Source organism: Dendrobates tinctorius, unplaced genomic scaffold (assembly GCF_039654945.1).
Source record: "Dendrobates tinctorius isolate UK_male_01 unplaced genomic scaffold, ASM3965494v1 ptg000497l, whole genome shotgun sequence".
In the NCBI taxonomy this organism is placed as follows: domain Eukaryota; kingdom Metazoa; phylum Chordata; class Amphibia; order Anura; family Dendrobatidae; genus Dendrobates; species Dendrobates tinctorius.
This window is the reverse complement of record NW_027362157.1, coordinates 679,716-707,127: the sequence shown is the minus strand read 5'-3', so window position 1 is coordinate 707,127 and position 27,412 is coordinate 679,716. Positions and strand designations below refer to the sequence as shown.

At 48.8% G+C, this 27,412-nt stretch overlaps 1 protein-coding gene across 10 annotated transcripts in view; it reads right to left on the bottom strand.

The window, feature by feature from the left end:
- The window catches only part of SLC6A9 (solute carrier family 6 member 9), a 280,632-nt gene that overhangs the window by 11,608 nt on the left and 241,612 nt on the right, over positions 1 to 27,412 (bottom strand). For all 10 annotated transcript variants that reach the window (XM_073564874.1, XM_073564871.1, XM_073564875.1 and 7 more), the window contains 9 exons: positions 26,590 to 26,721; positions 24,057 to 24,306; positions 17,424 to 17,556; positions 16,448 to 16,582; positions 15,796 to 15,899; positions 11,063 to 11,300; positions 10,840 to 10,974; positions 10,650 to 10,749; positions 6,653 to 6,753 (listed from right to left, as the gene is read on the bottom strand). In XM_073564874.1, coding sequence (XP_073420975.1) covers positions 6,653 to 6,753; positions 10,650 to 10,749; positions 10,840 to 10,974; positions 11,063 to 11,300; positions 15,796 to 15,899; positions 16,448 to 16,582; positions 17,424 to 17,556; positions 24,057 to 24,306; positions 26,590 to 26,721 — 1,328 coding nt within the window. The remainder of the gene's footprint in view (positions 1 to 6,652; positions 6,754 to 10,649; positions 10,750 to 10,839; positions 10,975 to 11,062; positions 11,301 to 15,795; positions 15,900 to 16,447; positions 16,583 to 17,423; positions 17,557 to 24,056; positions 24,307 to 26,589; positions 26,722 to 27,412) is intronic.

The following is a 27,412-nucleotide window of genomic DNA, read 5'->3' as shown; positions in this document are numbered from 1 at the left end:
AGCAATAGGCTGCGTGAGTGTGTGAGTGTGAATGTGAGTGTGTGTGCGCATGAATGTGTGTTTTGAGAGTGAGTGTGAATGTGAATGTGAGTGTGAATGTGAGTGTGAATGAGAGTGTGAGTGTGAATGTGTAAGAGTGTGTGTGAGTGTGTGTGTTTGGTGTGTACGGCGTATAGAGTGTGTGTGTGGTGTGACGGTGTTCCGCTGGTGGTACCGCGCAATAGGTTGGTACCAGCAGCAGTTTCCATATTGAGCACCCATCACTTGGGTGTCCCAATATGGTGGTAGGTGAACTTCCTCCGCTTGGAAATCTGGGATACGGCGACATCTGGACAGAACAGGAAATGAAAACATTACAAGGCCATTGTATATATCAGTGACATATACACAGCTCTGACAAAAATTAAGAGCGCACTGCACAGTTGTATAAGAATCCGCTTCTCTCCATGTCTGGCAGCCATTCCATTCCAGTGTCAGCTGAATTCCAACCAGAGTTCACCTCATTCTACTCAATGTGCTTCTCATTAGGTGATCACCTGAACCAAACCTTATTTAATGAAGGAAACTCTTGCACCCAGTGTGAAATTTGGTGGAGGATCGGTGATGATCTGGGGAGGCTTCAGCAAGGCTGGAATTAGGCAGGTTAATCTTAGTGAAGAACGTATGAATCAAGCCCCATACAAGGTTATCCTGGAATAACAGCTGACTCCTTCTGCTCAGGCAATGTTCCCCAACGCTGAGGACAATGCGCCATGCCACACAACTAGGTCACTCAATGTGTGGATGAAAGACCACCACATCCAATCCCTGTCATGGCCGCCCAATCTCCAGACCTGAACCCCACTGAGAACCTCTGGAATGTAATCAGGAGGAAGATGGAGAGTCACAAGCCATCAGACAAAGAAGAACTGCTGACATGTGTGTACCAGGAGTGACATAAGGTCACCCAAAAGCAGCGTGAGAGACTGGAGGAAAGCAGCCGAGACGCAGGAAAGCTGGGGTTAACAATCGTGGGGATTCCACAGAATACTGATCTCTGAACTCTTCCTGAGGTAAAACATCAGTATTGTTATTTCTAAATGATTATGGACTTGTTTTCTTTGCATTATTTGAGGTCTGCAAGCACTGTTGGTTTGTTTTTTCTTGTAAATTTTCACCATTTCTCCATTTCAGAAAAAAACAAAATTTATTGCTTGAAATTCGGAGACAAGTTGTCAGTAGTTTCTAGACTAATAGAACAACTTACATTTTACTCAAAAATATAAAGCGAAAAATCAGACAAACTGGACATTTGGACGTGAGCTATTATAAAATGCGGTCCTCTAATCACCCACACGTGGTATATGGACACACTTCATGGGACCATCAGGTATAGGAGGACAGCGGGGAAAGAGGCGGACGACGATCGTTTCGCCTCAAGAGACGCTTCTACGGGTCCAGGTGTAAAGTCAAGTGAAGCCGTTTCCTTGTAAAGGGAGTCCATGACTGCACAGTCACTTATTACAAAGCACGCTTACAAGCATTTTTTCTCTTGCATATGGAAAACAAGAGCAAACATTTTCCTTACAAACATATTTTTGAAGACAAAAAAACGATTTTATACAGAAAAAGAAACAAAATCTTACAGGAAAACAGCCCGCTCTAATTTGTCCTCCCCACCGGCTGTTCCTCGAGCGTCTGATTTCATTACCCATCGGGCTTCTTTTTAGTAAAGTGTTATTGTGGTTACCACCCCGTGGGGGACGTCTCGCAATAATTGATGCACAGTTTGCATGAGGTGGATCCTTTTCCTGTGCTAAGAGAGTAGTGTTCACGAAACCTTGTGGCCAAAGGTCTAATGCTTTTCCCTATATAATCAAAAAAGCAAGGGCAAAAAATCACATAAACCACAAACTCAGTTCTACAAGACATAAAACTGAGCACTTTATGTTCAACTGACCCGATTCTTAAAGGGTTTTCTGTAATATGAAGGTGGCAAAAATTACAGGGACCGCATTTAAGGTTCCCTAAAGGAAGATTTCTGTTCAGCCAATCTTTATTGACAGGTAATAGTCGATGATGTGCTAACAGTCTGATAGATTGTGTGTTCTCCTGTAGAAGTAAGGGCGTGTAGCGCTAGTCTCTTCTAAATCTATCGGACTTCTCACGGTGATCTGCTACAAAGGCACTGAGCTTGAACGGCGGCGGCGACCTCTTCACTGGCATTTTCCCCTCAGTCCAGAGGTCATCACAGCTCAGGGTGTGAAGGAGCGCAGACTCGGACATCACCGCTAGTCACCGAGTCTGTGCCGGCACCATCTCCTCATTCACCAGTGGTTTTCAGCCGGGGCGGTGGCATCTTAGCACGGTCCAGGTTGAAAAAGGTATGTCCCCCAGATATGGATTACGGCGTGGGACAAAACGACGGACAGGTATGGTATATTGATGGTTTATTATTTTAATTTTATTACAGGAGATCGAGGGCTTCGCATGGATTAGTTGTGGTTGCAAGTATGGGTTAATCTATATACAGGATATAAACGCAAGTGTGTGTGTGTGTGTACCAAGCCATGCTGCCAGGGTGACTATGATGTCATAACGGTTGCCATTGCGAAGATGATGTCATAATAGGTTGCCATGTTGATGATGATGTCATAATGGCTGCCATGGTGACTATGATGTCATAATAGGTTGCCATAGCGACATCGATGTCGTAAAAGGTAAAGGGGAGATGACATACAGGTATATACTATATACAGGAGAGATGACATACAGGTAAACACTATATACAGGAAGAGATGACATACAGGTATATACTATATACAGGAGGAGAGGGACTCACAGATATACACTATATACAGGGGGAGATGACATACGGGTATACACTATATACAGGAAGAGATGGCATACAGGTATACACTATATACAGCGGGAGATGACATACAGGTATATACTATATACAGGAGAGATGACATACAGGTATATACAGGAAGAGATGACATACAGGTATATACTATATACAGGAGAGATGACATACAGGTATATACTATATACAGGAGAGATGACATACAGGTATATACAGGAAGAGATGACATACAGGTATATACTATATACAGGGGAGATGACATACAGGTATATACTATATACAGGAGGAGATGACACACAGGTATATACTATATACAGGAGAGATGACATACAGGTAAACACTATATACAGGAAGAGATGACATACAGGTATATACTATATACAGGAGGAGAGGGACTCACAGATATACACTATATACAGGGGGAGATGACATACAGGTATATACTATATACAGGAGAGATCACATACAGGTATACACTATATACAGGAGGAGATGACATACAGGTATATACTATATACAGGAAGAGATGACATACAGGTAAACACTATATACAGGAAGAGATGACATACAGGTATATACTATATACAGGAAGAGATGACATACAGGTAAACACTATATACAGGAAGAGATGACATACAGGTGTATATACTACATACAGGTATATACTATATACAGGAGAGATGACATACAGGTAAACACTATATACAGGAGGAGATGACATACAGGTATATACTATATACAGGAAGAGATGACATACAGGTATATACTATATACAGGAGGAGATGACATACAGGTATATACTATATACAGGAGGAGATGACATACAGGTATACACAGGAAGAGATGACATACAAGTAAACACTATATACAGGAGGAGAGGGACTCACAGATATACACTATATACAGCAGGAGATGACATACAGGTATATACTATATACAGGAGAGATGACATACAGGTATATACTATATACAGGAGAGATGACATACAGGTATATACAGGAAGAGATGACATACATGTATATACTATATACAGGAGAGATGACATACAGGTATATACTATATACAGGAGAGATGACATACAGGTATATACTATATACAGGAGAGATGACATACAGGTATATACAGGAAGAGATGACATACAGGTATATGGTATATACAGGAAGAGATGACATACAGGTATATACTATATACAGGAGAGATGACATACAGGTATATACTATATACAGGAGAGATGACATACAGGTATATACTATATACAGGAGAGATGACATACAGGTATATACAGGAAGAGATGACATACAGGTATATGGTATATACAGGAAGAGATGACATACAGGTATATACTATATACAGGAGAGATGACATACAGGTATATACTATATACAGGAGAGATGACATACAGGTATATACTATATACAGGAGAGATGACATACAGGTATATACAGGAAGAGATGACATACAGGTATATGGTATATACAGGAAGAGATGACATACAGGAATATACTATATACAGGGGAGATGACATACAGGTATATACTATATACAGGAGAGATGACATACAGGTATATACTATATACAGGAGAGATGACATACAGGTATATACTATATACAGGAGAGATGACATACAGGTATATACAGGAAGAGATGACATACAGGTATATGGTATATACAGGAAGAGATGACATACAGGTATATACTATATACAGGAGAGATGACATACAGGTATATACTATATACAGGAGAGATGACATACAGGTATATACTATATACAGGAAGAGATGACATACAGGTATATGGTATATACAGGAAGAGATGACATACAGGTATATACTATATACAGGAGAGATGACATACAGGTATATACTATATACAGGAAGAGATGACATACAGGTATATGGTATATACAGGAAGAGATGACATACAGGTATATACTATATACAGGAGAGATGACATACAGGTATATACTATATACAGGAGAGATGACATACAGGTATATACTATATACAGGAGAGATGACATACAGGTATATACAGGAAGAGATGACATACAGGTATATGGTATATACAGGAAGAGATGACATACAGGAATATACTATATACAGGGGAGATGACATACAGGTATATACTATATACAGGAGGAGATGACACACAGGTATATACTATACAGGAGAGATGACATACAGGTATATACTATATACAGGAGAGATGACATACAGGTATATACTATATACAGGAGAGATGACACACAGGTATATACTATACAGGAGAGATGACATACAGGTATATACTATATACAGGAGAGATGACATACAGGTATATACTATATACAGGAGAGATGACATACAGGTATATACTTTAAACAGGAGGAGATGACACACAGGTATACACTATATACAGGGGGAGATGACATACAGGTATATACAGGAGGAGATGACATAATAATTTTATTTTTATATAGCGCTAACATATTCCGCAGCACTTTACAGTTTGCACACATTATCATCACTGTCCCCGATGGGGCTCACAATCTAAATTCCCTATTAGTATGTCTTTAGAATGTGGGAGGAAACCGGAGTACCCGGAGGAAACCCACGCAAACACAGGGAGAACATACAAACTCCTTGCAGATGTTGTCCTTGGTGGCATTCGAACCCCGGACCCCAGCGCTGCAAGGCTGCAGTGCTAACTACTGAGCCACCGTGCCGCCCAAACAGGTATACACTATATACAGGAGGAGAGGGACTCACAGATATACACTATATACAGGAGGAGAAGACATACAGCAGCAATCTATGTACAATATAATCATGATAATTTGTTATAACAAATGCACCACAGTTAGTTACTATGCCCGGACAACGCCGGGCTCTTCAGCTAGTGTGTGTATATGTATATATAATTCTATTATAACCTGTCAGTGTCATTTTACGGTAGCCGCATATGCACTGCTGGCTTTTCAAAGGACATTGGTGCGTAAAAATTGGACAGCACTTGCATGGTGTGAGTGCGGTGCGATTATGTTTCTTGCATCCATTGACTTGCATTGGTGAGTCTTGTCCGGTATACGCAGGAAATCGCTGCATGCTGTGATTTTCTTCTCAGTCTGATTTCAGCAGAGAAAAAAAATCACAGATGAGACGTAATTCATCGAATAACATTGGTCAGAGTATAATCCGATTTTTTATCAGATTGCACTCGTCCGTATTTCTTGCAAATGAGTATGAGCCGTCACAAACAGTATCACTGGGCTTGATTGGCTGCAAACTCTCTGACCTTAACCCCATAGAGAATCTATGGAGTATTGTCAAGAGGAAGAAGAGAGACACCAGACCCAACAATGCAGACGAGCTGAAGGCTGCTATCAAAGCGACCTGGGCTTCCATAACCCCTCAGCAGTGCCACAGGCTGATCGCCTCCATGCCACGCCGCAGTGATGCAGAAATTGATGCAGAAGAAGCCCGACCAAGTATTGAGGGCATTTACTGATCATACATCTCAGTAGGACGACATTTCAGATTTTACAATCATTTTTCAAGCTCGTGTTATAAAGTATTCTAATGTACTGAGAGAATGACTTTTGGGTTTTCATTGGCTGTAAGCCATAATCATCAGCATTACCAGAAATAAACATGTGAGATAGATCACTCTGTGTGTAATGACTCTATAGAATACAGGAGAGTCACTGTCTGTATTGGAGAACTGAAATAGATTCACTTTGTGATGATATATTCTGATTTTATGTCACACCGATATTATCGCTTCCTCCCTCCACCAAGATCCGGTGAATGATGCCCTATGGTGAACTTACAAATATGATAGCCGGAGAAAAGAATCGCCAGCAGATCTGGAAGAAGAGGGGAGGAGGGAACCCCAACATCATCTCTATGTCCTTGAAGTAATTCCGGTGTCCTGGAAAAGATAAAAGAGAAGACAGGATCGATATAACACCGCAGCCCGTCACATGACCTGTATATAACACCGCAGCCCGTCACATGACCTGTATATAACACCGCAGCCCGTCACATGACCTGTATATAACACCGCAGCGCGTCACATGACCTGTATATAACACCGCAGCCCGTCACATGACCTGTATATAACACCGCAGCCCGTCACATGACCTGTATATAACACCGCAGCCCGTCACATGACCTGTATATAACACCCCAGCCCGTCACATGACCTGTATATAACACCCCAGCCCGTCACATGACCTGTATATAACACCCCAGCCCGTCACATGACCAGTATATAACACCCCAGCCCGTCACATGACCTGTATATAACACCCCAGCCCGTCACATGACCTATATATAACACCGCAGCCCGTCACATGACCTGTATATAACACCGCAGCCGTCACATGACCTGTATATAACACCGCAGCCCGTCACATGACCTGTATATAACACCGCAGCCCGTCACATGACCTGTATATAACACCGCAGCCCGTCACATGACCTGTATATAACACCCCAGCCCGTCACATGACCTGTATATAACACCGCAGCCCGTCACATGACCTGTATATAACATCGCAGCCCGTCACATGACCTGTATATAATACCCCAGCCCGTCACATGACCTGTATATAACACCGCAGCCCGTCACATGACCTGTATATAACATCGCAGCCCGTCACATGACCTGTATATAATACCCCAGCCCGTCACATGACCTGTATATAACACCGCAGCCCGTCACATGACCTGTATATAACACCGCAGCCCGTCACATGACCTGTATATAACACCGCAGCCGTCACATGACCTGTATATAACACCGCAGCCCGTCACATGACCTGTATATAACACCGCAGCCCGTCACATGACCTGTATATAACACCGCAGCCCGTCACATGACCTGTATATAACACCGCAGCCCGTCACATGACCTGTATATAACACCCCAGCCCGTCACATGACCTGTATATAACACCGCAGCCCGTCACATGACCTGTATATAACACCGCAGCCCGTCACATGACCTGTATATAACACCGCAGCCCGTCACATGACCTGTATATAACACCCCAGCCCGTCACATGACCTGTATATAACACCCCAGCCCGTCACATGACCTGTATATAACACCCCAGCCCGTCACATGACCTGTATATAACACCGCAGCCCGTCACATGACCTGTATATAACACCGCAGCCGTCACATGACCTGTATATAACACCGCAGCCGTCACATGACCTGTATATAACACCGCAGCCCGTCACATGACCTGTATATAACATCGCAGCCCGTCAGATGACCTGTATATAACACCGCAGCCCGTCACATGACCTGTGCACGACACCACAGCCCGTCAGATGACCTGTATATAACACCGCAGCCCGTCACATGACCTGTGCACGACACCGCAGCCCGTCACATGACCTGTATATAACACCACAGCCCGTCACATGACCTGTATATAACACCGCAGCCCGTCACATGACCTGTATATAACACCGCAGCCCGTCACATGACCTGTATATAACACCGCAGCCCGTCACATGACCTGTATATAACACCGCAGCCCGTCACATGACCTGTATATAACACCGCAGCCCGTCACATGACCTGTATATAACACTGCAGCCCGTCACATGACCTGTATATAACACCGCAGCCCGTCAGATGACCTGTATATAACACCGCAGCCCGTCACATGACCTGTGCACGACACCGCAGCCCGTCACATGACCTGTATATAACACCGCAGCCCGTCACATGACCTGTATATAACACCGCAGCCCGTCACATGACCTGTATATAACACCGCAGCCCGTCACATGACCTGTATATAACACCGCAGCCCGTCACATGACCTGTATATAACACCGCAGCCCGTCACATGACCTGTATATAACACTGCAGCCCGTCACATGACCTGTATATAACACCACAGCCCGTCAGATGACCTGTATATAACACCGCAGCCCGTCACATGACCTGTGCACGACACCGCAGCCCGTCACATGACCTGTATATAACACCGCAGCCCGTCACATGACCTGTATATAACACCGCAGCCCGTCACATGACCTGTATATAACACCGCAGCCCGTCACATGACCTGTATATAACACTGCAGCCCGTCACATGACCTGTATATAACACCACAGCCCGTCAGATGACCTGTATATAACACCGCAGCCCGTCACATGACCTGTGCACGACACCGCAGCCCGTCACATGACCTGTATATAACACCGCAGCCCGTCACATGACCTGTGCACGACACCGCAGCCCGTCACATGACCTGTATATAACACCGCAGCCTGTCACATGACCTGTATATAACACCGCAGCGCGTCACATGACCTGTATATAACACCGCAGCGCGTCACATGACCTGTATATAACACCGCAGCGCGTCACATGACCTGTATATAACACCGCAGCCCGTCACATGACCTGTATATAACACCGCAGCGCGTCACATGACCTGTATATAACACCGCAGCCCGTCACATGACCTGTATATAACACCGCAGCGCGTCACATGACCTGTATATAACACCGCAGCCCGTCACATGACCTGTATATAACACCGCAGCCCGTCACATGACCTGTATATAACACCGCAGCGCGTCACATGACCTGTATATAACACCACAGCGCGTGACATGACCTGTATATAACACCGCAGCGCGTCACATGACCTGTATATAACACCGCAGCCCGTCACATGACCTGTATATAACACCGCAGCCCGTCACATGACCTGTATATAACACCGCAGCGCGTCACATGACCTGTATATAACACCACAGCGCGTCACATGACCTGTATATAACACCGCAGCGCGTTACATGACCTGTATATAACACCGCAGCCCGTCACATGACCTGTGCATGACACCGCAGCCCGTCACATGACCTGTATATAACACCACAGCCCGTCAGATGACTTGTATATAACACCGCAGCCCGTCACATGACCTGTGCACGACACCGCAGCCCGTCACATGACCTGTATATAACACCGCAGCCCGTCACATGACCTGTATATAACACCGCAGCCCGTCACATTACCTGTGCATTACACCGCAGCCCGTCACATGACCTGTGCACGACACCGCAGCCCGTCACATGACCTGTATATAACACTGCAGCCCGTCACATGACCTGTATATAACACCGCAGCCCGTCACATTACCTGTGCATTACACCGCAGCCCATCACATGACCTGTATGTAACACCGCAGCCCGTCACATGACCTGTATATAACACCGCAGCCCGTCACATGACCTGTATATAACACCGCAGCCCGTCACATGACCTGTATATAACACCGCAGCCCGTCACATGACCTGTATATAACACCGCAGCGCGTCACATGACCTGTATATAACACCGCAGCCCGTCACATGACCTGTATATAACACCGCAGCCCGTCACATGACCTGTGCATGACACCGCAGCCCGTCACATGACCTGTGCATGACACCGCAGCCCGTCACATGACCTGTATATAACACCGCAGCCCGTCACATGACCTGTGCATGACACCGCAGCCCGTCACATCACCTGTACCATGAACATTGTGGACCTTTAACTGGACATTGTAATACATTTTCTGTTTTATTGTGGTAAGAGCTTGGAGAGCCCGGTGAGCGGCACTTATCACTGCTGCACAGTACCACACCAGGGCTCTCAGCTGAAAAGAACAGGGGTCCTGCGGTTACACATGTACTGTCCATAGGACTGAGGAGATCCATGGGAGCAGCCATGGGACCCCCAGTGCTGGCATATAGGATATACCCGGCGAGTGTGACATGGGAGAACTCACCGTCGTTGGCACTCACCGTAGATGTACATGATGGTGACACACATGATGCAGGAGATGATGACCAGGGAGAAGCTGGCGGCGTAATTATCCATCAGCAGCAGCCAGTAGATGCCGGCCTGGAGGCAGGAAGCAGCCGTCACTGGAATACTCTCCCATCATCACTACCCACCCATCAGCCGGCACAGCACAACACCCCAAGCGCTCACCTGAGTAGTCAGCGGGATTCCCAGCAGGAAACCAACCACGGCCACCCCCAGCGTCACTACCGTCTTCCAGCGGATGATCCAGTTGTTTCCAATCTCGTCCACGATGGCGGTGACCAGAGTTTCCAGCAGACAGAACTGAAGGCGACAGGTTAGGAGACAGGTAATGAGCAGAGCCACCGCGAGCGCCAGGTGACGCCATTCTCATGTATCACTAGGCGAGTACCTGTGTCCCGAGTCCCAGGAGGATGAGCATGAAGAAGAACAGTATGGACCACAGAGGGGAGATTGGCAGCAGGGTCAGGGCTTCCGGATACGCCACAAATGCCAGACCGGGCCCGTGGTCGGCCACTTTGGAGACATCTACCCCGAGGTGATTTGCCATGAAGCCCAGGATGGAGAAGATGACGAATCCAGCATAGACACTGGTGGCGCAGTTAGTGATGCTGATAATGATACTGTCCCTGGAAACAGAAAGTGAGGGAGGGGAGATGACGCCATGAAGCACAGCAATCCTAACAAGAGCCTGCAGCTGCGGAAGAGCATCAGGACCCCCACACACAGCTGCGTTATCCAGGAGTCCTCCATCAGACGCAACAACATGCACATCAGACAATGGTCACCCCCTCCTCCCCTGTCACAGCAAGCAGCCTCAGATACAGATAGAGGATCTGCAGCTGCATCCCCCTTCTCTCCTCTCACAGCCTTAGCTGTATCCTTCCTTCTCAAAGTCACCGCATGTCACTGAAGCTGCTCTCGCAGCAGCTCATTCTGTCCTGGTTTTCAAGATGGACGGTCACATCATGGCACTAAACCAGATATTGCAGAGATAGATTACAGCATGGGATCGTATGCATTAATAATCTTCATTAAACAATAATCTTCATTTTTATATAGCGCTAACATATTCCGCAGCGCTTTACAGTTTGCACACATTATCATCACTGTCCCCGATGGGGCTCACAATCTAAATTCCCTATCAGTCTTTGGACTGTGGGAGGAAACCGGAGAACCCGGAGGAGACCCACGCAAACACGGGGAGAACAGATGCAGATGTTGTCCTTGGTGGAATTCGAACCCAGGACTCCAGCGCTGCAGTGCTATCCACTGAGCCACCGTACTGCCCATTACCTTCACGTCAGACAGATGAGGGATATGATTGTTTAATATTTTTTATTTTTTTTACAAGAGACACGGGTACCGGAGGATTATCTTGACGTCAGACAGGTGAGGGATATGGTTGCTTATATTTTTTTTTTTTTTACAGGGGACACGGGAATCAGTGGATTATCTTCACGTCTGACAGGTGAGGGGTATGGTTGTTTATTGTTTTTTATTTTTATACAGGTGACAAGGGTTTCAATGGATTAGGTGTAAGATTAGAATAACACTTATTTTTAAATAAAAAGGGGAAATTGTGTTTTGAATTATTTAAAATAAAGGACGTTATTCTGGCTGTGTGTTTATTTAGAGTATAACTTATGGGGTTAGTAATGAGGATGTCTTATGCCTCTCTATTACTAACCCCTGGGCTTGATGTCACCTCAGAATACAAAGGTGACATCAACCCCAACCCCATTAGCCCACTTGCCACCGCCGAAGGGCAAGTGGGAAGAGCAAGGCTAAGAGCCAAATTTGGCGTGTCTGATGGATGCGCCATTTCTGGGGTGGCTGGGGCTGATGTTGGTAGCCTGGGGTGGGAGGGGCAATATCTCGGATACCTTCCCAGGCTATTAAAATCAACCCACAGCTGTTTAGCCTTTGCCAGTTACAATTTATAGGGGGACCTTACATCATTTTTTTCCTAGAGTCCCCCGTAAATTCACCAAGAAAGGCTAAGCAAACAGCTGTGAGCTGTTATTATTAGCCTGGGAACCTTATGGGGTATTGTCCTCTTTCCCAGATTATTAACATCAGACCACAGGCGTCGCCTTTCCATCTGCTGGTTATGAAAATTACTCGGAAGCTCACAACCAGGAGGCAATGACGAGAGTTGCCATCAGCCGACGGTCCCTGGGATATGCACGAACTGTACCACTTCTCCCCAGGCGCCAGTACATGTCACACGGACAGCACACAAATGTGAAACACGGATCAAGGACAGAAAACGGATACACGGATGTCACATACGTACATACGGAAGGCACACAGACACGGATCTCAACAGTACTGGTTTTTCCTGTACAGGGCCTTACAGAGAGAAACTGCAGCAGCATCCCCCTCCTCCACTCTCACAACATACAGCCTTGAATAGAAGTTGCAGCTGCAGCCCACCTCACAATACGCACTATTACAAATAAAGAAGCTGCAGCCTGTTCACGCATGTGGTCTCAGACTTCCTTTCTCAAGCATGAACCTCAACAGACAAGAATAGAGAATCTGTAGCTGCATGCCCTCCATTTTTATAGTATCTTATTCACCAAATGTGGAGACTAGCTGCCACTGCATCCCACTCCGCTCTCACTGAATGTAGTTTGACAAACACAGAGAGAAAAGAAGTGGCGCTATCTCGGTTACAGCATGCAGCCCCACAGACAGAAGACAATCTGCAGCTGCACCCCCCATCTCACAGCATGCAGCCCCACAGACAGAAGACAATCTGCAGCTGCACCCCCCATCTCACTGCATGCAGCCCCACAGAAGGCAATCTGCAGCTGCACCCCCCATCTCACTGCATGCAGCCCCACAGACAGAAGACAATCTGCAGCTGCACCCCCCATCTCACTGCATGCAGCCCCACAGACAGAAGGCAATCTGCAGCTGCACCCCCCATCTCACAGCATGCAGCCCCACAGACAGAAGACAATCTGCAGCTGCACCCCCCATCTCACAGCATGCAGCCCCACAGACAAGACAATCTGCAGCTGCACCCCCCATCTCACAGCATGCAGCCCCACAGACAAGACAATCTGCAGCTGCACCCCCCATCTCACAGCATGCAGCCCCACAGACAGAAGGAAATCTGCAGCTGCACCCCCCATCTCACAGCATGCAGCCCCACAGACAGAAGGCAATCTGCAGCTGCACCCCCCATCTCACAGCATGCAGCCCCACAGAAGGCAATCTGCAGCTGCACCCCCATCTCACAGCATGCAGCCCCACAGACAGAAGGAAATCTGCAGCTGCACCCCCCATCTCACAGCATGCAGCCCCACAGACAGAAGGCAACCTGCAGCTGCACCCCCATCTCACAGCATGCAGCCCCACAGACAGAAGGCAATCTGCAGCTGCACCCCCATCTCATCACAGCATGCAGCCCCACAGACAGAAGACAATCTGCAGCTGCACCCCCCATCTCACAGCATGCAGCCCCACAGACAGAAGGAAATCTGCAGCTGCACCCCCCATCTCACAGCATGCAGCCCCACAGACAGAAGGCAACCTGCAGCTGCACCCCCATCTCACAGCATGCAGCCCCACAGACAGAAGGCAATCTGCAGCTGCACCCCCCATCTCACAGCATGCAGCCCCACAGACAGAAGGCAATCTGCAGCTGCACCCCCCATCTCACAGCATGCAGCCCCACAGACAGAAGACAATCTGCAGCTGCACCCCCATCTCACAGCATGCAGCCCCACACACAGAAGGCAATCTGCAGCTGCACCCCCCATCTCACAGCATGCAGCCCCACAGACAGAAGGCAATCTGCAGCTGCACCCCCCATCTCACAGCATGCAGCCCCACACACAGAAGGCAATCTGCAGCTGCACACCCATCTCACAGCATGCAGCCCCACAGACAGAAGGCAATCTGCAGCTGCACCCCCCATCTCACAGCATGCAGCCCCACAGAAGGCAATCTGCAGCTGCACCCCCATCTCACAGCATGCAGCCCCACAGACAGAAGGAAATCTGCAGCTGCACCCCCCATCTCACAGCATGCAGCCCCACAGACAGAAGGCAACCTGCAGCTGCACCCCCATCTCACAGCATGCAGCCCCACAGACAGAAGGCAATCTGCAGCTGCACCCCCATCTCATCACAGCATGCAGCCCCACAGACAGAAGACAATCTGCAGCTGCACCCCCCATCTCACAGCATGCAGCCCCACAGACAGAAGGCAACCTGCAGCTGCACCCCCATCTCACAGCATGCAGCCCCACACACAGAAGGCAATCTGCAGCTGCACCCCCCATCTCACAGCATGCAGCCCCACAGACAGAAGGCAATCTGCAGCTGCACCCCCCATCTCACAGCATGCAGCCCCACAGACAGAAGACAATCTGCAGCTGCACCCCCATCTCACAGCATGCAGCCCCACACACAGAAGGCAATCTGCAGCTGCACCCCCCATCTCACAGCATGCAGCCCCACACACAGAAGGCAATCTGCAGCTGCACACCCATCTCACAGCATGCAGCCGCACAGACAGAAGGCAATCTGCAGCTGCACCCCCCATCTCACAGCATGCTGCCCCACACACAGAAGGAAATCTGCAGCTGCACCCCCCATCTCACAGCATGCAGCCCCACAGACAGAAGGCAATCTGCAGCTGCACCCCCCATCTCACAGCATGCAGCCCCACAGACAGAAGGCAATCTGCAGCTGCACCCCCATCTCACAGCATGCAGCCCCACAGACAGAAGGAAATCTGCAGCTGCACCCCCATCTCACAGCATGCTGCCCCACAGACAGAAGGCAATCTGCAGCTGCACCCCCCATCTCACAACATGCAGCCCCACAGACAGAAGGCAATCTGCAGCTGCACACCCCATCTCACAGCATGCAGCCCCACAGACAGAAGACAATCTGCAGCTGCACCCCCATCTCACAGCATGCAGCCCCACAGACAGAAGGCAATCTGCAGCTGCAACCCCATCTCACAGCATGCAGCCCCACAGACAGAAGGAAATCTGCAGCTGCACCCCCATCTCACAGCATGCAGCCCCACAGACAGAAGGCAATCTGCAGCTGCAACCCCATCTCACAGCATGCAGCCGCACAGACACAATCGTCATACCTGTAACAGTTGTTGTGGAATTTGTTGTAAGACGCCATTGTAATGAGTCCTCCCCATGCACATCCTAATGAGTAGAAAATCTGGGAAGCTGCATCCCCCCAAACCTGTAGACACAGAACAGAAGCCTATGGTTAGCAATGGTCACTTTTGGATGACTGCTTGCCATTATTCACATTGTGCCCGATGTGCAGGACCCTGCAGAACATCACACATCAGTCCTGACATCTGATGATGATGTCGGAGCCAAGACACGTGCTGTAGTGATATGTTCTTAGACTCTGTTGGCGCTGCACTGGTTTGTGGCCACCAGGTGGCGCTATGGCATCAGAGTCATCACTCATTGAGCCTTTTAGAATCATAGAATGGTAGAGTTGCTTTGCTTCAAATGCTTTGCTGAAGTGAAGATATACTATATCTACAGCATTTCCCTGATCTGAGAGTCACTGAGGCCAGCAGACTCTGTCACCTCCGCATCATGTCACCCAACACCTGTGGGGCAGATTACACAGCAGGAGGGGTGGCAGATTACACCGTGGAGATGCAGATGACACCGCGGGAGGCATCTTTACACTGCGAGGGGTGGGGACAGATTATACCGCAGGGGAGCAAAATACACTATGGAGAGGCCGATTACACGTGGGAGAATATTCACCTTAGCGTCCAGAATCTTGTCCCACTGCGGGGTCAGGTAATACATGATCCCATCCATAGCCCCTTCCAGGGTGATACCACGGACAAAGAGGATGGTAAGCACCACATATGGGAATGTGGCTGTGAAGTAGACCACCTGCAAGAGAAGAAAACAGAAAGTGGAGGTATGTGGCACAGGGGTGAAGGGAAGGGTACACATAACTGGGTTTCGCACAAGGGGGTGCATGTGACTGGGGTCCACAAAAGGGGATGCATGTGACTGGGATTCGCAAGAGGAAGTGCATGTGACTGGAGGCAGAAGTAGGGGGTGCACGTCACTGGGACAGTAAGAGGATGTGCACATAGTTGGGGGTAGTCACAGGGGGTGCACGTGGCTGGGGGACTGTAAGAGGGGCTACTAGTGGCAGCAAGAGGGGGTGCACATGGCTGGGGGCAGTAAGCGGAGGTGCAAGTCACTGGGACACTAAGAAGGAGGTGCACGTGGCTGGGGCAGTAGGAAGGGTGCACGTGGCTGGGGGGAGTAAGAAGTGGTGCACATGGTTGGGGCAGTAACAGGGGGTGCACGTGGCTGGGGGACAGTAAGAGGAGATACAAGTGGCAGTAAGAAGGGGTGCACGTGGCTGGGGGGGAAGTGAGCGGGGATGCGCGTGGCTGGGGGGCAGTGAGCGGGGGTGCGCGTGGCTGGGGGGCAGTGAGCGGGGATGCGCGTGGCTGGGGGGCAGTGAGCGGGGATGCACGTGGCTGGGGGGCAGTGAGCGGGGATGCGCGTGGCTGGGGGGCAGTGAGCGGGGATGCACATGGCTGGGGGGGAAGTGAGCGGGGATGCGCGTGGCTGGGGGGCAGTGAGCGGGGGTGCGCGTGGCTGGGGGGCAGTGAGCGGGGATGCGCGTGGCTGGGGGGCAGTGAGCGGGGATGCACGTGGCTGGGGGGGAAGTGAGCGGGGATGCGCGTGGCTGGGGAAGTACTGGGTCACTCACTTTTCCAGAGGATTTAACACCTCTAATGAGGCAGAGGAAGACGACGATCCAGGACAGTCCCAGACATCCCAGAATCGGCAGCCGCACGTCCCCAAAATTCCCGATGTCATCTGATATCCTGAGCACGTAGCGCCTGCATCACGGGGAGAAGAGCAGCATTAGTCGGGTGTCTGCATATGGCGCCATGTTGGCGGCTCAGGCAGGGATGGTGGTTGTGTGACTATCACCATTTTCCAGGACTACTGCCCTCATGAGAGCTGGAATTATGGCCACGTATCACCCAGCTCCTCCTGACGGAGTGGGGGGGATGGGTGTCAACCCTTAGAGGAGCTGTGATGAGGGCACATGTGTTGTCACCCAGCTTTCCCAGGAGACACAATCACTGAGTAGAATACGTAACAATGTGACCGGAGACTTAGGCAGATTAATGGGGTCTGTATGTGTTTTCGGGGTCCCCTCCACTGTTATCGGGGGATCTGATCCTGAGGTTTTGAGCTTGGTGCAGACAATGTGCCATGGGGGCTTTTCCTGCGTGCTTCGGCTGCCAGTCTGGGGGTCTCGTCAGGAAACACTGCCATTGTCAGCTCGTCACCTCTTCCTGTACAGATGGCGGCTCAGCACGATGCCAGCAGCACGGGGCACAGCCCGGGACAGGGTGCCCCCCTCACAATACTATGCCCCCAGCATTGTGAGCAATCTGAGTACTACAACTCCCAGAAGGCTCTGTCCTGGACAATCACTCCTGCAGACCGGACTCTTATCTCAGTTATTAGGGGCTCCATCACGGGGGACGTGCCAGGCGCCAGCGATGGGCGCAGGGACACAATGGCTATTCAGCCGCTGCCCCACAGGCTGCTCTGGAGCCAGGACCCCTCACAATGCGAGGAAGCAACGCTGGTAATGTCCGATCAGCGCTCGCGGGACGTTGCGGCAACAGTCACATTCCAATGTGATGGCTAAATATAAGGTTCCGCAGTCCCATGTAAATAAGGCATGCAGTGCGGGAGTGTGAAGCCTCCTGACACTGCGCTTCAAGTCTTCACCACCTTCCAGATCTCTGTGTGCTGTGAAGGAATGAGACCAAGCACCAAGCACTTCTCTCAGCTAGAGACTCGTTACAGTGTATCGGTGCAGACAATCCTGTCCTGACACTTTGTTGCAATGTATCGGTGCAGACAATCCTGTCCTGACACTTTGTTGCAATGTATCGGTGCAGACAATCCTGTCCTGACACTCTGTTACAATGCATCGGTGCAGACAATCCTGTCCTGACACTTTGTTGCAATGTATCGGTGCAGACAATCCTGTCCGGACACTTTGTTACAATGTATCGGTGCAGGCAATCCTGTCCTGACACTTTGTTACAATGTATCGGTGCAGACAATCCTGTCCTGACACTTTGTTACAATGTATCGGTGTAGACAATCCTGTCCTGACACTCTGTTACAATGTATCGGTGCAGACAATCCTGTCCTGACACTTTGTTACAATGTATCGGTGCAGACAATCCTGTCCGGACACTTTGTTACAATGTATCGGTGTAGACAATCCTGTCCTGACACTTTGTTACAATGTATCGGTGCAGACAATCCTGTCCGGACACTTTGTTACAGTGTATCGGTGTAGACAATCCTGTCCTGACACTTTGTTACAGTGTATCGGCGCAGACAATCCTGTCCTGACACTTTGTTACAGTGTATCGGTGCAGACAATCCTGTCCTGACACTCTGTTACAATGTATCGGTGCAGACAATCCTGTCCTGACACTCTGTTACAATGTATCGGTGCAGACAATCCTGTCCTGACACTCTGTTACAGTGTATCGGTGCAGACAATCCTGTCCTGACACTCTGTTACAGTGTATCGGTGTAGACAATCCTGTCCTGACACTCTGTTACAATGTATCGGTGCAGACAATCCTGTCCTGACACTTTGTTACAATGTATCGGTGCAGACAATCCTGTCCTGACACTCTGTTACAATGCATCGGTGCAGACAATCCTGTCCTGACACTTTGTTACAATGTATCGGTGCAGGCAATCCTGTCCTGACACTCTGTTACAATGCATCGGTGCAGACAATCCTGTCCTGACACTTTGTTACAATGTATCGGTGCAGACAATCCTGTCCTGACACTCTGTTACAATGCATCGGTGCAGACAATCCTGTCCTGACACTTTGTTACAATGTATCGGTGCAGGCAATCCTGTCCTGACACTCTGTTACAATGTATCGGTGCAGACAATCCTGTCCTGACACTTTGTTGCAATGTATCGGTGCAGACAATCCTGTCCTGACACTTTGTTACAATGTATCGGTGCAGACAATCCTGTCCTGACACTCTGTTACAATGCATCGGTGCAGACAATCCTGTCCTGACACTTTGTTACAATGTATCGGTGCAGGCAATCCTGTCCTGACACTCTGTTACAATGCATCGGTGCAGGCAATCCTGTCCTGACACTCTGTTACAATGCATCGGTGCAGGCAATCCTGTCCTGACACTTTGTTACAATGTATCGGTGCAGACAATCCTGTCCGGACACTTTGTTACAATGTATCGGTGCAGACAATCCTGTCCGGACACTTTGTTACAATGTATCGGTGCAGGCAATCCTGTCCTGACACTTTGTTACAATGTATCGGTGCAGACAATCCTGTCCTGACACTTTGTTACAATGTATCGGTGTAGACAATCCTGTCCTGACACTCTGTTACAATGTATCGGTGCAGACAATCCTGTCCTGACACTTTGTTACAATGTATCGGTGCAGACAATCCTGTCCGGACACTTTGTTACAATGTATCGGTGTAGACAATCCTGTCCTGACACTCTGTTACAATGCATCGGTGCAGGCAATCCTGTCCTGACACTTTGTTACAGTGTATCGGTGTAGACAATCCTGTCCTGACACTTTGTTACAGTGTATCGGCGCAGACAATCCTGTCCTGACACTTTGTTACAGTGTATCGGTGCAGACAATCCTGTCCTGACACTCTGTTACAATGTATCGGTGCAGACAATCCTGTCCTGACACTCTGTTACAGTGTATCGGTGCAGACAATCCTGTCCTGACACTCTGTTACAGTGTATCGGTGTAGACAATCCTGTCCTGACACTCTGTTACAATGTATCGGTGCAGACAATCCTGTCCTGACACTTTGTTACAATGTATCGGTGCAGACAATCCTGTCCGGACACTTTGTTACAATGTATCGGTGTAGACAATCCTGTCCTGACACTTTGTTACAGTGTATCGGTGTAGACAATCCTGTCCTGACACTTTGTTACAGTGTATCGGCGCAGACAATCCTGTCCTGACACTTTGTTACAGTGTATCGGTGCAGACAATCCTGTCCTGACACTCTGTTACAATGTATCGGTGCAGACAATCCTGTCCTGACACTTTGTTACAGTGTATCGGTGCAGACAATCCTGTCCTGACACTCTGTTACAGTGTATCGGTGCAGACAATCCTGTCCTGACACTCTGTTACAGTGTATCGGTGCAGGCAATCCTGTCCGGACACTTTATTACAATGTATCGGTGCAGACAATCCTGTCCTGACACTCTGTTACAATGCATCGGTGCAGGCAATCCTGTCCTGACACTCTGTTACAATGCATCGGTGCAGGCAATCCTGTCCTGACACTCTGTTACAATGCATCGGTGCAGGCAATCCTGTCCTGACACTCTGTTACAATGCATCGGTGCAGACAATCCTGTCCTGACACTCTGTTACAATGCATCGGTGCAGGCAATCCTGTCCTGACACTCTGTTACAATGTATCGGTGCAGACAATCCTGTCCTGACACTCTGTTACAATGCATCGGTGCAGGCAATCCTGTCCTGACACTCTGTTACAATGTATCGGTGCAGGCAATCCTGTCCGGACACTTTATTACAATGTATCGGTGCAGACAATCCTGTCCTGACACTCTGTTACAATGCATCGGTGCAGGCAATCCTGTCCTGACACTCTGTTACAATGCATCGGTGCAGGCAATCCTGTCCTGACACTCTGTTACAATGTATCGGTGCAGGCAATCCTGTCCTGACACTTTGTTGCAATGTATCGGTGCAGACAATCCTGTCCTGACACTCTGTTACAATGTATCGGTGCAGACAATCCTGTCCTGACACTCTGTTACAGTGTATCGGTGCAGGCAATCCTGTCCGGACACTTTATTACAATGTATCGGTGCAGACAATCCTGTCCTGACACTCTGTTACAATGCATCGGTGCAGGCAATCCTGTCCTGACACTCTGTTACAATGCATCGGTGCAGGCAATCCTGTCCGGACACTTTATTACAATGTATCGGTGCAGACAATCCTGTCCTGACACTCTGTTACAATGCATCGGTGCAGGCAATCCTGTCCTGACACTCTGTTACAATGCATCGGTGCAGGCAATCCTGTCCTGACACTCTGTTACAATGTATCGGTGCAGACAATCCTGTCCTGACACTTTGTTGCAATGTATCGGTGCAGACAATCCTGTCCTGACACTCTGTTACAATGTATCGGTGCAGACAATCCTGTCCTGACACTCTGTTACAGTGTATCGGTGCAGGCAATCCTGTCCGGACACTTTATTACAATGTATCGGTGCAGACAATCCTGTCCGGACACTTTGTTACAATGTATCGGTGCAGGCAATCCTGTCCTGACACTCTGTTACAGTGTATCGGTGCAGGCAATCCTGTCCGGACACTTTATTACAATGTATCGGTGCAGACAATCCTGTCCGGACACTTTGTTACAATGTATCGGTGCAGACAATCCTGTCCTGACACTCTGTTACAGTGTATCGGTGCAGGCAATCCTGTCCGGACACTTTATTACAATGTATCGGTGCAGACAATCCTGTCCGGACACTTTGTTACAATGTATCGGTGCAGGCAATCCTGTCCGGACACTTTATTACAATGCATCGGTGCAGGCAATCCTGTCCTGACACTCTGTTACAATGTATCGGTGCAGACAATCCTGTCCTGACACTTTATTACAATGTATCGGTGCAGGCAATCCTGTCCTGACACTCTGTTACAATGCATCGGTGCAGACAATCCTGTCCTGACACTTTATTACAATGCATCGGTGCAGACAATCCTGTCCTGACACTTTATTACAATGTACCGGTGCAGACAATCCTGTCCTGACACTCTGTTACAATGTATCGGTGCAGGCAATCCTGTCCGGACACTTTATTACAATGCATCGGTGCAGGCAATCCTGTCCTGACACTCTGTTACAATGCATCGGTGCAGGCAATCCTGTCCGGACACTTTATTACAATGTATCGGTGCAGACAATCCTGTCCTGACACTCTGTTACAATGCATCGGTGCAGGCAATCCTGTCCTGACACTCTGTTACAATGTATCGGTGCAGGCAATCCTGTCCTGACACTTTGTTACAATGTATCGGTGCAGACAATCCTGTCCGGACACTTTGTTACAATGTATCGGTGCAGACAATCCTGTCCGGACACTTTGTTACAATGTATCGGTGTAGACAATCCTGTCCTGACACTTTGTTACAGTGTATCGGTGTAGACAATCCTGTCCTGACACTTTGTTACAGTGTATCGGCGCAGACAATCCTGTCCTGACACTTTGTTACAGTGTATCGGTGCAGACAATCCTGTCCTGACACTTTGTTGCAATGTATCGGTGCAGACAATCCTGTCCTGACACTCTGTTACAATGTATCGGTGCAGACAATCCTGTCCTGACACTCTGTTACAATGTATCGGTGCAGACAATCCTGTCCTGACACTCTGTTACAATGTATCGGTGCAGACAATCCTGTCCTGACACTCTGTTACAGTGTATTGGTGCAGGCAATCCTGTCCGGACACTTTGTTACAATGTATCGGTGCAGACAATCCTGTCCTGACACTCTGTTACAATGCATCGGTGCAGGCAATCCTGTCCTGACACTCTGTTACAATGCATCGGTGCAGGCAATCCTGTCCTGACACTCTGTTACAATGTATCGGTGCAGGCAATCCTGTCCTGACACTTTGTAACAATGTATCGGTGCAGACAATCCTGTCCGGACACTTTGTTACAATGTATCGGTGTAGACAATCCTGTCCTGACACTTTGTTACAATGTATCGGTGCAGACAATCCTGTCCGGACACTTTGTTACAATGTATCGGTGTAGACAATCCTGTCCTGACACTTTGTTACAGTGTATCGGTGTAGACAATCCTGTCCTGACACTTTGTTACAGTGTATCGGTGTAGACAATCCTGTCCTGACACTTTGTTACAGTGTATCGGTGTAGACAATCCTGTCCTGACACTTTGTTACAGTGTATCGGTGTAGACAATCCTGTCCTGACACTTTGTTACAGTGTATCGGTGTAGACAATCCTGTCCTGACACTTTGTTACAGTGTATCGGTGTAGACAATCCTGTCCTGACACTTTGTTACAGTGTATCGGCGCAGACAATGCTGTCCGGACACTTTGTTACAATGTATCAGTCTGGATGCAATGGTAATGAGCCTCAGCTGTGAGAAGGATGGGACTCTGGTCACCTGGATGTCTCCTGACACCACCCCCAGCGCAGCAGCACCGTGTGTCGGTGGTGGGGAGTGTGAGATGGCGGAGCCCTACCTCCAGTACTCCTCGCTGGGACTCGTCCTCTTCCCGGTCTGGTTCAGCAGCTCGGAGGTGAGGTTGAAGCTGCTGTTGGTGGAAGGACTCAGGACGCCGACGCAGCTGTCCGTGTTCCAGGGGTTATTGCAGTAGGTCCAGGGCAGGACACGCGTCATCGACATGAAGAAGTAGTAGAAGGCGATGCAGATGACCACATTGTAATAAATACCGATATACGTGGAGACCACCATCATCCCGTAGCCTACACCTAAGGGGGGAGAGAGGGAGAGGCACGATGTGAACCCCACAGTCAGCATTACACTGCCCCATCAATGCTCGGCACGGTCACCGGAGCTTTCCTTACATACTGTATACACTCCGCTCCCTATAGATATACAGCAGGACTATATACAGCTCTCAGCACTGACAGTATATCACTACGAAGGAGAAGCGGAGGATGGCGGAGATCATCAAACCGAAGCGTGGCCGGTCTGCAGATGGTGGAAAGAGGAGACAACATGATCACATCCCCTGGATCCTCCGGTCCAGAGTCTGAGCCTCGTGCAGAAATCCCGGCACCTCCGGCCTTGTCTGCTGTCACTGAGGTCATTAATGGTCGTCTGAGGAAGGTTCTGCCGCTGATTGTACAAATCATCAGGATCTGATGCCAGCAGCTCCTGTGTAATCATCATCCAATAATGTCCCCAATGTGATTGATGGAGACAAGCCCGCAACCGTTGTCAGCAGCTCCTGTGTAATCATTGACCAATGACATCAACGAAGTGCTCAATGGAGACAAGTCCAGATCCGCTGCCAGAGGCTCCCGTGTAGTCTCCGTCCAGTAATGTCCTCAATGTGCTCGATGAAAACAACTCTGGAGACGCTGTTGGCAGCTTCTGTGTAATCATCGACCAATGACGTCAACGAAGTGCTCAATGGAGACAAGTCCAGATCCGCTGCCAGAGGCTCCCGTGTAGTCTCCGTCCAGTAATGTCCTCAATGTGCTCGATGAAAACAACTCTGGAGACGCTGTTGGCAGCTTCTGTGTAATCATCGACCAATGACGTCAACAAAGTGCTCAATGGAGACAAGTCCTGATCTGCTATCGACAGCTCCTGTGTAATCACCAACCAATGACGTCCCCGAAGTGCTTGATGGAAACAAGTCCGGATCCACTGCCACCAGCTCCTGTGTAATCACCGACCAATGACGTCCCCGATGTGCTTGATGGAAACAAGTCCGGATCCGCTGCCAACACCTCCTGTGTAATCACCATCCAATGACGTCCCCGATGTGCTTGATGGAAACAAGTCCGGATCCACTGCCACCAGCTCCTGTGTAATCACCGACCAATGACATCCCCGATGTGCTGGATGGAAACAAGTCCCAGATCCGCTGCCAACACCTCCTGTGTAATCACCATCCAATAATGTCCCCGATGTGCTTGATGGAAACAAGTCCGGATCCGCTACCAACAGCTCCTGTGTAATCACCATTCAATAATGTCCCCGATGTGCTTGATGGAAACAAGTCCGGATCCGCTGCCAACAGCTCCTGTGTAATCACCATCCAATAATGTCCCCCATTTGCTCCATGGAGACAAGTTCGGAGATGCTGTCGGCAGCTCCTGTGTAATCACCGACCAATGACGTCCACAATGTGCGCAATGGAGACAAGTTCAAAGAAGCTACTGGCAGCTCCTGAGTGATTGCTGACCAAAGACGTCCCCAATGGAGACAAGTCTGGAGATGCTGCTGGCAGCTTCTGTGTAATCTGTGTAATCACCAACTAATGACGTCCCCGATGGAGACAAGATCGGAGACGCTGCCAACATCTCCTGCGTACTCACTGACCAATGAAGTTCCCGATGTGCTCGATGGAATCAAGTCAATGGCACTGCAGCCATTAGAGCAGGCGCTCACAGTAGTGCGAGGAACATGCGGTCTTGTGATGTTATTTTGAAAAATGGCCACACTACTGGTCACACCAGAAAATCAATGTAACGCCAAGCTGTCATTGACCCGGAAGGAAAAGTATAACTCCCCGATAACCCGGGGACTGGGATAGGTGCAACGTTCCCTCGTGAAGCACAGAGAAAGAACCTGGACTCGTTTCCATCGATCACATTGGACACATCAGTGGTCAGTGATTACACAGGAGCTGCTGACAACGGATCCTGATGATTTGTACACTCAGCGGCAGAACCTTCCTCAGACGACCATTAATGACATCAGTGACAGCAGCCGAGGCCGGAGGTGCCGGGATTTCTGCACGAGGCTCAGACTCCGGAATTGAGGATATAATAATGGTGTTTCCATCGTCTGCAGATCAGAGATGTCTCCATCCAATGATCTTCAGAATTCACCATATCTCCTTCTTGGTGCTGTAATGTCAATGGTGAGGGAGGTAGATAGAGATATATAGGGCTGCAGAAAGAGGGAAATATATGTACACACACCAGTGCACTAGGGCAATATAGGAAACTGTCACAAAGCCCCAGGGCTCGCACAGACTCACAAAGAGTAAGGTTCCATAAACTGGAAGACTGTACCTTTAAACATGGGGCTGACTCTCCACACCCCGAGACACCCCTGACTGGCAAACTGCCCAAAGGACAATTCCATAAAAAAGAGCGGAATCCCACAGAACACCAGCATGATGAAGTACGGGAACATGAAGGCACCTGGAAAAGAAAGAGGAATTGTAGGATATCTGGAGAGCGGATATATCACTGCCGTATAATATCACTGATATCTGGGGAGCGGCGATGTCTCCTCCGTATAATATAACTGATATCTGGGGAGCGGCGATGTCTCCTCTGTATAATATAACTGATATCTGGAGAGCGGTGATGTCTCCTCTGTATAATATAACTGATATCTGGGGAGCGGCGATGTCTCCTCCGTATAATATAACTGATATCTGGGGAGCGGCGATGTCTCCTCTGTATAATATAACTGATATCTGGGGAGCGGTGATGTCTCCTCTGTATAATATAACTGATATCTGGGGAGCGGTGATGTCTCCTCTGTATAATATAACTGATATCTGGGGAGCGGTGATGTCTCCTCTGTATAATATAACTGATATCTGGGGAGCGGTGATGTCTCCTCTGTATAATATAACTGATATCTGGGGAGCGGTGATGTCTCCTCTGTATAATATAACTGATATCTGGGGAGCGGTGATGTCTCCTCTGTATAATATAACTGATATCTGGGGAGCGGTGATGTCTCCTCTGTATAATATAACTGATATCTGGGGAGCGGCGATGTCTCCTCCGTATAATATAACTGATATCTGGGGAGCGGCGATGTCTCCTCTGTATAATATAACTGATATCTGGGGAGCGGCGATGTCTCCTCTGTATAATA